The sequence below is a fragment of the Morone saxatilis genome, unplaced genomic scaffold (assembly GCF_004916995.1).
Source record: "Morone saxatilis isolate NCDOM2014 unplaced genomic scaffold, NCSU_SB_2.0 Contig16, whole genome shotgun sequence".
Lineage (NCBI taxonomy): Eukaryota > Metazoa > Chordata > Actinopteri > Moronidae > Morone > Morone saxatilis.
The window spans coordinates 18,576,248-18,588,422 of NW_023339718.1; the positions used below are offsets into that span (position 1 = coordinate 18,576,248).

Here is a 12,175-nt window from a genome sequence, read left to right on the forward strand (position 1 = left end):
TGTGTGTGTGTGTTTATTTCCTGGTAATGAAGATAATGAGGTGAAAGAATTATCATTTGTCCAGCCACAGTGTAACAGCTCTCTCTCCTTCTTCTCAGACCAGTATGATGGATAGATAGCAGAAGGAGGAAGAGAAGATGTCGTTCTTTGGCATTGACTGTGTCAGGAAGAAAGAGAAAGGTGAGCCAACAGATGGATGCTCAATATTCAGATATCATCAGATGTCATGATGTTTAACTTCAGTAATTTGATATTTTCTGAAACATGAAAATTACAAAATTTTCTTTCTGCTACAAAAAGCAAACAAAGCATTTTTGCAGTGTTGCACTTTAGCTTAAAACTACTTATGGAAAATTTAAAAAGAAAGGACAACCTGTACGTCCCAAATCCAGTACATACTTCACACTGGAAATGTAACAAGTACAATCAAATCACACTACATAAGGAGTGTGCTGTTGATGCACAAAGGACAGAAAGGAGCAACTCACAACAGCTCAAAAACATCTTGGAAAAAACTAAAGTAATACATCTTAAGAAAAACATTTTGATGTCTCTTTGTGAAGTTAGCAGTAGCTTTCTAAAGCAGCAATGTGATTCCCATCCATCAACACACATATTGTATTGGAGCCTGTTTGTGTGTTGATGTGTTTGTATACTAACCGCTAAAACTGTAAAAAATGAATGTAGTATATACTGTATAGAATTAGTATGTAGTATGGATTTGGGACACTACATGAGACTGTGCTTTGAGCTAAATGCTAAGGTCAGCATGTTAACATACCCACAATGACAATGCAAACATTTTTAATATTCAAAATAAACTATTGTGGTTCTATATATAACTTTCAAAAAACATAATCATAGTTAATATTGACAATGCAGTCAGTATCATGATGCTTGTATTAAAATTAAGAGCCCTTCAAAGTCAAAAATGCTGTTTAATGAGATACTCAACACGGGTCGACCGATATGTTTTTTATTAATCATCAAGGAGACCCATAACCAATATTTGGGGACCAATATAAATTTGCAGTCAAAGAAAATTTAAGTGTCAAAGTTTACACATCAATACTTGAAATGAGTGTGTAACATATGATAATAGTGGTCTTTTCTGTGTGGAGAATAAGCCCTACCACTGCTGGGGGTTCCTGTTCTACATCTGTACTGTGATGAGCTTTGGATAAAACTTTACATTATAGAAAACTTAGGACACAATATCATCACACACTTAAATCATAATTTTCCTGTCTTTTCAAATCAGAGCTGGAGAGGAAACTCCGTGCCAACGACCGCGAGTACAACCTCTCCTTTAAATATGCAGTAAGTATTAATATGTGAATGTGTGTGGTTGTTACTGCAATGAGTATTCCACTCACACACTGATGTGAGGTGCTATTGTCCTCCACAAATGGGACTTCTGAAATGGAGAAGGGGATGTACAGCGGATGCAGCCCATGTACCTTTTAGACAAAACAGTTCACTACCTCATTTTGTCAATACAGATACTGTATTGTATGTACAAGAAAAACTCTCCCTCGGTGTGTGTGTTGCTGTTATCAGGAGACTGGATGTCAGCCAAAGTCAAAGAGCTGAAGTTGCTTCTAGGTAAACCCAATAATATATTCATGGATAACTTGTTTTAACATTTAGCAAATTGCATTTTTATGGTTTCTGATTTGTTCTAAAGGGGTTACATACTTCAGTTCACCATACCTGCAATAAGAGGTGTGACTTATACAATGGTAAAGTCTGCAACGTCTGTATGGAGGATAATTTTATTCAGAAAATATAAAATAAAGAAAGTATTAATTATTATTTTGCTCTACTACTAAGGAAAAAAGAAGAACAGGGGGAAAATGTATGAACACCATAATGTACACCTACTAAATGTACACATACTAAAGGCACATGTAATATGAAACTGAAAAACCTGAATGGAAAATAAATCAAAGTTGAAAACGTCAATGGAAAACATTATAATAAATATTCCATATTGCACTTTAATTATATTTTTGGTTAAACTCATCCTCCATACAGCTCATGGGGATAAAACTAGTGGAAAATACCAAAAAAGGCTGTTAACTCTCATTTTCCTGCTTGTGTATTTAAACGTTTACTGAACAAAGTCTGTGGGCCGTGTTGTTAGTAAAGAGATCCGGTGATAAAGTGACATAGGAGTCATAGTCTGGCTGGCCAGAGCTTCCAGCCTGCTGATAAGATCCACCTGGTGCAGAGCAAATGCCTCCCACCAGATTACACTCTCATAAAGCCAAACATCTGCAAGGAACTCTTCTTCACATAACCTGAGAAACCTAATGTAGAGCTTTATAACAGATTAACAGAGTTAAAATCCAGAAATGTATAGCATGTGGGGAATTCTTAATGATTTCTTTAGGGATAGTTAGGATCCCCAAGCTGCCCTATTTGTTTTGGTCTTCAAAGTACCTCTAATTAACCTCATCTTTTTAGAGTAAGCAAATACATCCGGAGACAGCCTTTGGTCTTTTATTTACCCTGAGAAGTATTCCGAGGAATTACATATCCAAGGACTATTTCAGCCAGACATTCAACTTTTACTTACACACATACTTATTAGTATCTGTACATGACGTACTAGAATAGTCTTGTAAGCACCACAAAAATGAGTATGAAATAGAAACAAACTAGATTAGCTGAATGAGATGTTTATATGTTAGACTAAATATTAGTAAGTCACAAAAAAAGTAAAACACTTTTAAAGCAGAGCTGGGAGATCCAAAAATTAGGTGTTAAATTGTAAAACAAGGGGGAAAAAATTTGAAATACCATAATATACACCAAAAAGAATATATGCAAAGATACTTAACTGAAAAAAATGGAAAATAAATCAAAGTTGAAAACGTCAATGGAAAATGGAAAAAGTTTAGTTAAATATTCCATACTACGTAACATTTTGGCAATAATATTGTTGCCTCTTCATCCTTGAGAAAACAAAGAAAATACCTTAGTTAAGAAAGGGAAAATGGATCAGTAAGTAAAATTGTCAATACACATACAGTATTAACACTCATTTTCCCTGCTGTTGGTTTCCTCTGAACAAACTGTCACCATTCATTAACTCACTGATTAACTCATTCCACTGAAACATTTATTGTAAGAATTTAACTTTAACAACAATGACAGCAACCACTAGAGTTAGAATTTTTGTTTCCTGTTTTGAAGGGTGACCTCATATTTTTACAGACAAAACCTAAATTCAGCATGTTAACCACATACACACAAGAAACTAAAGTCTAGTTTGAAGTTCCAACATTAACTGACAACCAATAAGTACCTTTGAATTTCTCACTGAAATATAGATCCTTTATTGCTTTAACGCTCAATATATATAATATATCTTTCTGTCACTTCATTCTCCCTCCTTCCACACCTCTTTCAGACAAACGCCATTAAGACCTCCAAGTACAACTTCTTCACCTTCCTACCTCTTAACCTGTTTGAGCAGTTCCAGAGGATCGCCAACGCCTACTTCTTGTTTCTGCTGGTGCTCCAGGTGAGGCAAACAAGCGCGCGCACGCACACACACACACACACACACGTAGGGACATACAGGTAAAGCTTTCATCCAACTGATAAACAAATTTTAGGTGACATTTTTAAATGTCTCAAGTGATAAAATGCAAAATTAGACTTGTTGCTCTCAGGTTGGTTGAAGTCACACTGAATGTTTGATACGGAAGAAAAGATTCAGAAAGAATATTATTATGCTGCACAAGGATTTTTACTCAAATGTGGGATTATTTATGCGGTATAATGGGTTCCTTCAATAATGTATAGTTGGATACAACAATGACAAGTCAGCTTTTGCTTCCAGTTTGTCCCAGAAGCTGACAAACCCTTTTTCCCCGTAAACAACAAAAAGACGTTTCAGTTATTACTCTTAAAATGAGTGTATAAATGTCAGAAATAAACCAAGTACTATTAAACTACTCCCTGGAACCATACTAAACATCCGCTGACAGACATTGTGACATTCACTGTCACATACTGTTGCAGACATACAATCCAACATGACACGTAACTGCATGACATGCAACTGCCTTTTCTCACTATGAAACTGTTTGTTAACCAAACAGGATGTGGATGAATCAAGTGCAATGAGATTAAGGAAGTGTAATATCCAGTACAGGAAATTGCCTCATCGTGTGCAAAACATTCATGTTGCACCACAGAGGCTGTGCTGACAGACAAGGTGGAACCAGAGCAGAGCAACAGCAATTCTATTAGGATTATTAATAAGAGACAACTTTGAAATGTTCTTGGATTCACACCAAAAACGAATCAGTTCTTCCTTGTCACATGGCTTAATTTGTGCATCTTATTGATTGTGTGCTCTTCTCCTATTAATGACGCTATATAATTTCTTCAGGCTGAAATTTCAGACACACAGTTTGTTCTGTATTTCCTCTCACTTTTGTCCTCAGCTGATGTATCAGTACTGTATGTATCAAACTAAAATAAACTAAAGTGAACTAAAGACAGTTTTCTCTGTTGTGTGTGTGTTCTTCAGGTGATTCCTCAGATCTCCTCTCTGTCCTGGTTCACCACTGTCGTGCCTCTGGTCCTTGTGCTGTCAGTAACCGCTGCCAAGGATGCCACTGACGATATTGTAAGCACTTTTTTTTTTTTTTTTTGTAGTAGTATTTCACCTTTACTAAATTCTATCACTTTGGTTTTAGAGGTATTAGTACAGTAAACAAACTAGAAAACACTGCCTCTGCCAAGGCCAAATAATACAAATAATACTCTTATTTATTGTACTGATCAATATATATCTGAATTTAGGTCTGTATCAAAATACTCATACTGATAGAGAAGAATCATCAATCAATACATGTACTGTAATTGTTAGTTAGTTAGATGTATTACCTACATTGATCAAGACCAGATGTTTCATGATCTGTCTGGTTCAGCTCACTGATCACGCTGACTGATTAATTGATCACTGTGTATGTTCTCTACCCGGAAATGAATTAACAAAGTGAACAAAGGCTGTTTCTGTTTTCCCTAAACTTAACTAAACCTTAACTATAAAGGAAGATAAGAAAAGGCTTTAAAAATAAAGTTTTTGGGTCATATGACCTACTTTGTCATTTACAGTAGGTATGAGTAAGATGTTACACAGCCGACTCCTCTGGTCAGTCATCTGAAACATAAGTACAGATAAGATATTTTCCAGGTGATCAGGTAGGACCTTTTATCAGATGTGATAGAACGCGATGATATTAATTTTTACGTATCGGCTTCGCCACGTATAGTAAAAAAAGACATAGAACTGTGTGTTATTTCCTGTTATCTCATGTTGCTGATAATAACCATTTACTCTCTGACTGTGGGAAAAAACAGTTTCACTAACATCAGCAGTCTCATGTGCAAAACACTTTGCGTTTTCATTTTCAGTGCACTTTGTCAAACATAACGTTCATTTGTTTGTTAGCACACACGTTTATCAGTCTGCTCAGCGTCAAATTAAGGTTGCCGTAGCGACCGTGTCTCTGTTTGATATTGATTCAGGCACATTTTAACCTCAGTTGACCTCAGGCTGACATTGAGTTTTTTCATTATGTCAAGAAACACCTTGGCAAATAGGAACCTAAAATCTGAAAAACAACACACTACATTCACTTTTTTAGTCGAGATTGGTCCATTTAAATGGTTGCTCAACAGACAGTTTTCATCAGATAGATAGGTAAAAATGTTGTCATGTAGTGCTCCTTTAGTAACAAAAGATTATGTCATATGTTAGTTGAGGCTGATTAAGAAATAACATAAATTCCACTGTGTCCGTTCTCATGCCTTTATCACAGCTGACCAACACTGCATATAGGTCAGTTCATCAGGAAGTAGATTTTTTTAAGTTGGTCTGACCGTTTTCTTTTTCCTTTTTTTATCATCATTTACGAGAACTGAAACAGAACATAATGTACCTCTAAAACAAAGAAAGAAAGAAATCTGTCAAGGTCAACTGAACATACTGTATGTGTGTGTGTGTGGCGCACAGTAACCTAATGTCAAACCACGAAAGGAAATTAGTGTTGTCATGGGTTAAACATTAGCTCCAGGAGGCGAACAGGAGTCTTTTTGTTTGGCAGTGTGTGCCGGTCCTGAACGGTCCTCGCCGCCGGTACCCATCTGTTCCTGCAGTGTACTCAATGGCTTCAGGCTTGATTTGATCTCAGCAGGTACACAGCAACTCAAGACTGACCATGTATGGCAGGGTGGATGACCTTGCAAAACAAATGCTGAAATAACTGTCGCTAGTGTTGGTGAAAGGACAGTTTAACAAGCAACTGCCTAGTGAACTGTAGTAATGTAGGAATTTAGTAGAGGTATAATTTTTGTATTTCATATATTATACTGATGAGCAAAGATATTATATATATATATATATATATATATTTTGCATTTTACATATATATAAATATATGTATATAATATATATATATAAAAGAAGACTTTTAGGATTTGGATTAGGCCTCACTTTCCATTAGTTTTATAGCTCTTATCAGCTCCCAAATTGAGGCAAGATAACTGTGAGGGGAAGCAGAAAAAGCATTAATACTACTAACTTGGTTGTTCCTTTCCCTGAGGGCTTTAACGATCCAGCGTGTGACATATAGAAAGGATCTATAGGCAGAAATGGAATATAATATTCATAGGAATATTTGTGTGTAATCACCTGGAAATAAGATTTGCTGTTTTTATCCACAGAGGATGCGGGTCCTCTTCTTCTACAGAGGCCGACATGTAGAACCACCATATTTCAGTAGCTCAGAAAGGACAAACCAAACACTGTCTAGATAGGGCCATTAGTGTTTTTCTTCAGTTTTGCAGCCATCGTAGTTTCTCCTAAATGCTTGGAACATGATGGTGAGCCAATGGGCATTGCAACTACACTGCTGGATGCCCCCTAAATCCTACATATGATCCTTTAAGTCAACCAGATTTCATAGAAATCAGTTCACATGGTTTTTCATTAATGTCAAACTAAGGTAAAACAGAAACTCTTTGACCTGCCAGAAAGTAGAACATAAAACCCAGACAAAACAACATCAGGGTTTGACACAGGAAGTTATTTTTAAATGTTTAAATTTTAACTTTGATATTGTGTGTAACATTCATTCCTACATTTTCACTCCGATTGTTAGCAGTTTTAAACCCTTTGGCTTCGGTACAGGAAGAAATACAAGATAAATTCTGTTCTGGGCAAGCTTCAATGACTCTTTTTAATATTTGGCCTGTGCAATTGTAATGATTAAATCAGTAATGGTTAGTAAATTAAGTAGTTACTATAAGGATGAACCTAAGTTGTCTGTTAGGGTAGATAAACATTAAAATAGTTTCTGAACGTGATGAAACGCTGCCAAAACTTCACCAAAGATTACACAAGACAAAGGAGGCATCATCATAGTGGAGACTCATCAGTGGTTAACAGGGGAGTAGAAGTTTCTAAAAAAGGTCAAAGGTCTAATTCAGCTGATTAACCGTAAGGTTCCTGTTTGATACTATAACTTATCCACTGATCTCCTCCCACACCCCACTGTCTCAGTCTGTTAGTTGGTGACCTTATCAGTATTCAGTAGTCTAATTGACTTTCATGTGACCTCCTGTTATGATCATCATGTGTTTTTGTGTGTATGTGTGTGTCTTTTTTCCAGAATCGCCACAGGAGCGACAATCAAGTCAACAACAGAAAAGTTCAAGTCCTTATTGATAGAAAGTAAGTTGCTCTGTGTAAATGCAAGTTTTTTTGTTAATGTGCTATGAATCATGGGAAATATACCTGTCCTCATAAATGCAAAGTTTTATGTAGCTGCATCCTAGTTTTGATAGTGTAGATGCACCATCAGCCCTTTACTTTTTTGTACATGCAGGTGTTCCTCAGGGGACATTTTTTGGTGTCCTTTACCTTTATTACAAAGAAGTCCCAAAAGAAATCCTAAAGTAGTATTTGCTTGTTTCAGCTTTAAAGGTGGAATAATGCCATCAGATCTTATGTACAAATCAAGCATAACTCACATATTTGACGTAGCAGACATCAGGTCAACAGGATACAAAACAAGTGTTCCTCATTATCCTGCAGCTGCTTCCTTTGGCTGTACTAGAGAGAGTTTTGTTATGTATCACACAAGGAATACACAGAAGGGTCGAAATACAGACTTTGTCGATAAACAGAAGAATTAAGTCACCCTTAAGTCATACAAGGGTGAAAGTGGGCTTAAAATATGCATCTTAGACATTAGGGTTCAAACATACGAAAGCGTATTGCATTCACTTGAAAAAAAAAAAACTTAGGCTTTTCCATGTAATTTATTTTTTGCCTGTTTTTCTGAGTAATTCTTTTCCTGTTTTTCTGAGTAATTCTTTTCCTGTTTTACTGAGTAATTTTCAAGTGAATGCAATACCTTTCGGTACAAACACAACCACACCCCATTGAGAAATATTTGACTAGGCACCAAAAACTTTTTCCTTATCTATTAAAAATGTAATTTATTTTATTTATAAGTTTATTTCCCAAAGTAAAGTTTTAATTGCTGTATCAAAAACTGTCTCCACGTTGCTAGATTTATAATTCTGGTGGAGAAATGCCTAAACTAAATCATTTGTATTTAATTTTAATATATATTACGTATTGTTTATTGTTGTCTTTGTACCTAAAACAAAAATTGTATATATTGAATCTAAAAAATATCACATTCACATTTGATTTGTATCTATTTGTAGAATGAAGACTCTTTCTCAGGTTGTTAAAATCCCCAAATCCAGAAACAATACTGAGTACATGACCTCAGCCTCCTCACACAATTGATCAATCAATGATTTGCTTCAGCATTTCTGTTCAAAAAACAGGAACAATACATATGATTACCATGTTATGATTGAACATTACTGATGAGCTGAGATTAGAATTTTAGTTTTGACACTGTGGGTCCCTCAAGACCCCAACATCAACCCAACGTTTGGGATTTGATTTCCACTTCAGGCACAAACTATATTTTTAGAAATGTGTGGTTCACTAGATCAAAATATTTGCATGTATGTGGCGTCTGTATTTCCTTCTGGCAGTGCTCTTGTTGGCTGCTCCGTGCCCACTGTTTAGGCCGCCACAGGAAGCAGCTGCAGGTTTGCAGGAAGAGTCTCTTTTGTTCCTGTTGACTTAATGCCTGCTTTTTGTTAAATATGGAAGGGGTGCTCGATTTGGCATGTGTTGGACCTGCAGTACAAATATTTTTTATTTTTCAATGAAACGCCTTTAAGGTGAATAGACTATTTTATCATTGATTGAAGTAGATTGTTTTTTGAGCCAAGAGTGTAAATGAGTATTATTATCAGAAATGCATCTTTGAGTCAATACTGATTCAGGTGTGAGGTAAAAGAGCCCCAGTGGAGGGAGTTAAAATTTCAAAATAGGGTGTGGTTAGTGCTCAAACTAATACTTTTCTCATATTTCGTGTATTAATAACTTTTTCAATATAACAGGGGTGAAAAGAGTACAAAAACATTTTTCTCATATTGTATGGAATTTCAAATGAGTAGAAGTCAAAGAAACAAAAATCTACTGAAATGTAAATGGTGCTAAACTTTACTGAGTAAGGTCAAATTGATTGTACTAAATTGATTTAAGTAAACAATCTACGGCTCATATTTGAATTACCGACATGAAATAGAAATCCTTGAAAAGCATCAAATATTTGTGTTCCTGCCAAGTTTCAAAAACTCTCGCTATTATTGTCAGTCAGATAATACAGGAAACGGGCAGAAACATGCAGTGAAGAACACTGACTAATATTAGGATGACCTTGGTGTTCTGTGCTTATTTTTGGTCCCTCCGACAGTTTCCTGACAATCCTGAAAGAAAAGGGAAAATAATACCTTTTCTCTGAACTCTGCAGTACAATCACAAGTCTGCGCACACACACACACACACACACACACACACAATCCAAACATCCACTTACCAGCCTGTTTCCTGTTCTCAGACTGCGGAGCGAGAAATGGATGGACGTCCAGGTGGGAGACATCATCAAGCTGGAAAACAACCAGTTTGTCACTGTGAGTAAACTGGTGAAAATAATATTCTTCTTGTTCCATTTTATGCTCCATTACCCAACAGATTTCAACTATTTCCACTCCTTTTCTTTTGGCATTGTGTCGAGCCTGGGGCCTCCTTTGGTCATCTTGATTTATTGTTTTATGTTTTTTCACCTCACTGTCAGTGCATTTGTAATATGTGTGTGCAAAGAAAATAAAGGATTGTGTTTGCCTGACGAAGATGAAATTGAAATGTTATATCATTATATTTTTGGGAGTTGGCAATATTCAGTGTTTGGACAACCTCTATTTTTTGTTTTGAAACTCCACAAAGCCGTTAACATAAGCAACGTTTTTAACCGCTGTTATAAGTTTCAATAAATTGCTGTAGGGATTATTTGATAGAACCTTTAATTGATTTTATTGCCAGAAATCACTAAATTGATCTCTTCATTGATCCCATATTTACTATAATGCATGCAGCAAGCTGTAGCCTAAATATGTTGGACACTGTACTACAAACTATAGGATATAGTTCCAGTTGCATGCTGAATAAGAAAACTGATGGCCTCAGTCTGTGCAAAGTATTAGGCCAGATCAGAATTGCCTTCATATTTGATTTGTTTATCAGAATGACAAACTAACAACAGATTTCAGTGAGTAATCCCTCTGTAATTTCAGGCTGACCTCCTGTTACTCTCCAGCAGTGAACCTCTCAACCTGGTGTACATCGAGACAGCAGAACTGGATGGGTTAGTCTCTTGTTTGTGTAACGTCATGACGTGGGCTTGTTTAACTTACAGATGAGTGCATCAACAGGTCTGTACACTGTTATTCATCATCTCCCATTTTTGTACTGACTCATCTCTTCCTCCTTTTTTTGTCCTCATCTGCCTTTGCTTCAACCTTTCCTCCTCCTCCCTACCACTTTCTCCCCTTCTCCTTTTTCTGTTTTACTTTGTCATCCTCCCCCTTCTCTCTTCATCAGAGAGACTAACCTGAAGGTGAGACAGGCCCTGACTGTGACAGGAGACCTGGGAGACGATATCGAAAAACTGGCAGATTTCAACGGTAAAATGATGACTACTACAAGCATGCACAGTATTAAACACACACACACACTGATACAAAGGAGGTGCCTTTGACAAAGGCACACAACTGGAGACGCTGCACAGTCACAAATAGCTGTGTTAAACTTTTTGCACATTGAAGCATGGCAGTAAACATACAGCACATACACAAGGCATGGCATAAAAACAATGGCCAAATGAAAATGTACATCAATGTTAATGTGTTTATATACATTTTGTCTATTTTGATTATTATGATAAGACCAAACATTTAAAAAAGAGAGTCAAAGTCCCACTTTATCTGGTCAGGCTTATGGTTACATTAGTATATATGCTTTAATATTTCATTTGTCATTGTGAGTACAGCCTCAAACCTATTGTGTCCCCTCTCTCTCCTTCTAGGCGAGGTACGCTGTGAACCCCCCAACAACCGCCTGGACCGCTTCACAGGAACACTAACCTATGCTAGTCAGAAATACCCGCTGGACAATGAGAAGATCCTGCTGCGAGGCTGCACACTGAGGAACACAGAATGGTGCTTTGGACTGGTGCTGTTTGGAGGTAGGAAGGACAATAGGAACTAGTGGAAACTGTCAACCTTATAACCATATAAAGAGAAAACAAAACTTCTGATATGACCTATAACACTTGAAATACAATACAACACAATTAGACTATATTGAGTATTGCTTATTTGTTTCTGTTCCTCTTATGCAGGTCCAGAGACGAAGCTGATGCAGAACTGTGGAAAGAGCACGTTCAAGAGGACCAGCATAGACCGTCTGATGAATGTCCTAGTCCTTTGCGTGAGTCCTCAAGTTATTCACCTGTTTATCTGATCTCAGGACAGCCAACAGTTAATTAATTTGAAATTAGAGGTGTTGATAATTTAGCTGTCCATTTTCAGTTCAGGTTGCCATTGTGTTCAGGACCAGATAAAGGACAGTTGTCACATACATAAAATAAAACTTCATCAAGTTATCACCAATTAACTACAACTGATCATAAATATCTATATACTGTATATATATATA

The 12,175-nt window shown here is 36.5% G+C and overlaps 1 protein-coding gene across 1 annotated transcript in view; it reads left to right on the forward strand.

Moving 5' to 3' along the window:
• Window positions 1-12,175, forward strand: part of LOC118325739 (phospholipid-transporting ATPase ID-like) — a 204,037-nt gene that overhangs the window by 179,001 nt on the left and 12,861 nt on the right. The window contains exons 2-11 of the mRNA XM_035658529.1: window positions 99-180; window positions 1,262-1,320; window positions 3,419-3,532; window positions 4,550-4,648; window positions 7,698-7,759; window positions 10,020-10,092; window positions 10,753-10,823; window positions 11,060-11,142; window positions 11,544-11,702; window positions 11,859-11,947. Of these exons, the coding sequence (XP_035514422.1) occupies window positions 138-180; window positions 1,262-1,320; window positions 3,419-3,532; window positions 4,550-4,648; window positions 7,698-7,759; window positions 10,020-10,092; window positions 10,753-10,823; window positions 11,060-11,142; window positions 11,544-11,702; window positions 11,859-11,947 (852 nt within the window). The 5' untranslated portion in view covers window positions 99-137. The remainder of the gene's footprint in view (window positions 1-98; window positions 181-1,261; window positions 1,321-3,418; window positions 3,533-4,549; window positions 4,649-7,697; window positions 7,760-10,019; window positions 10,093-10,752; window positions 10,824-11,059; window positions 11,143-11,543; window positions 11,703-11,858; window positions 11,948-12,175) is intronic.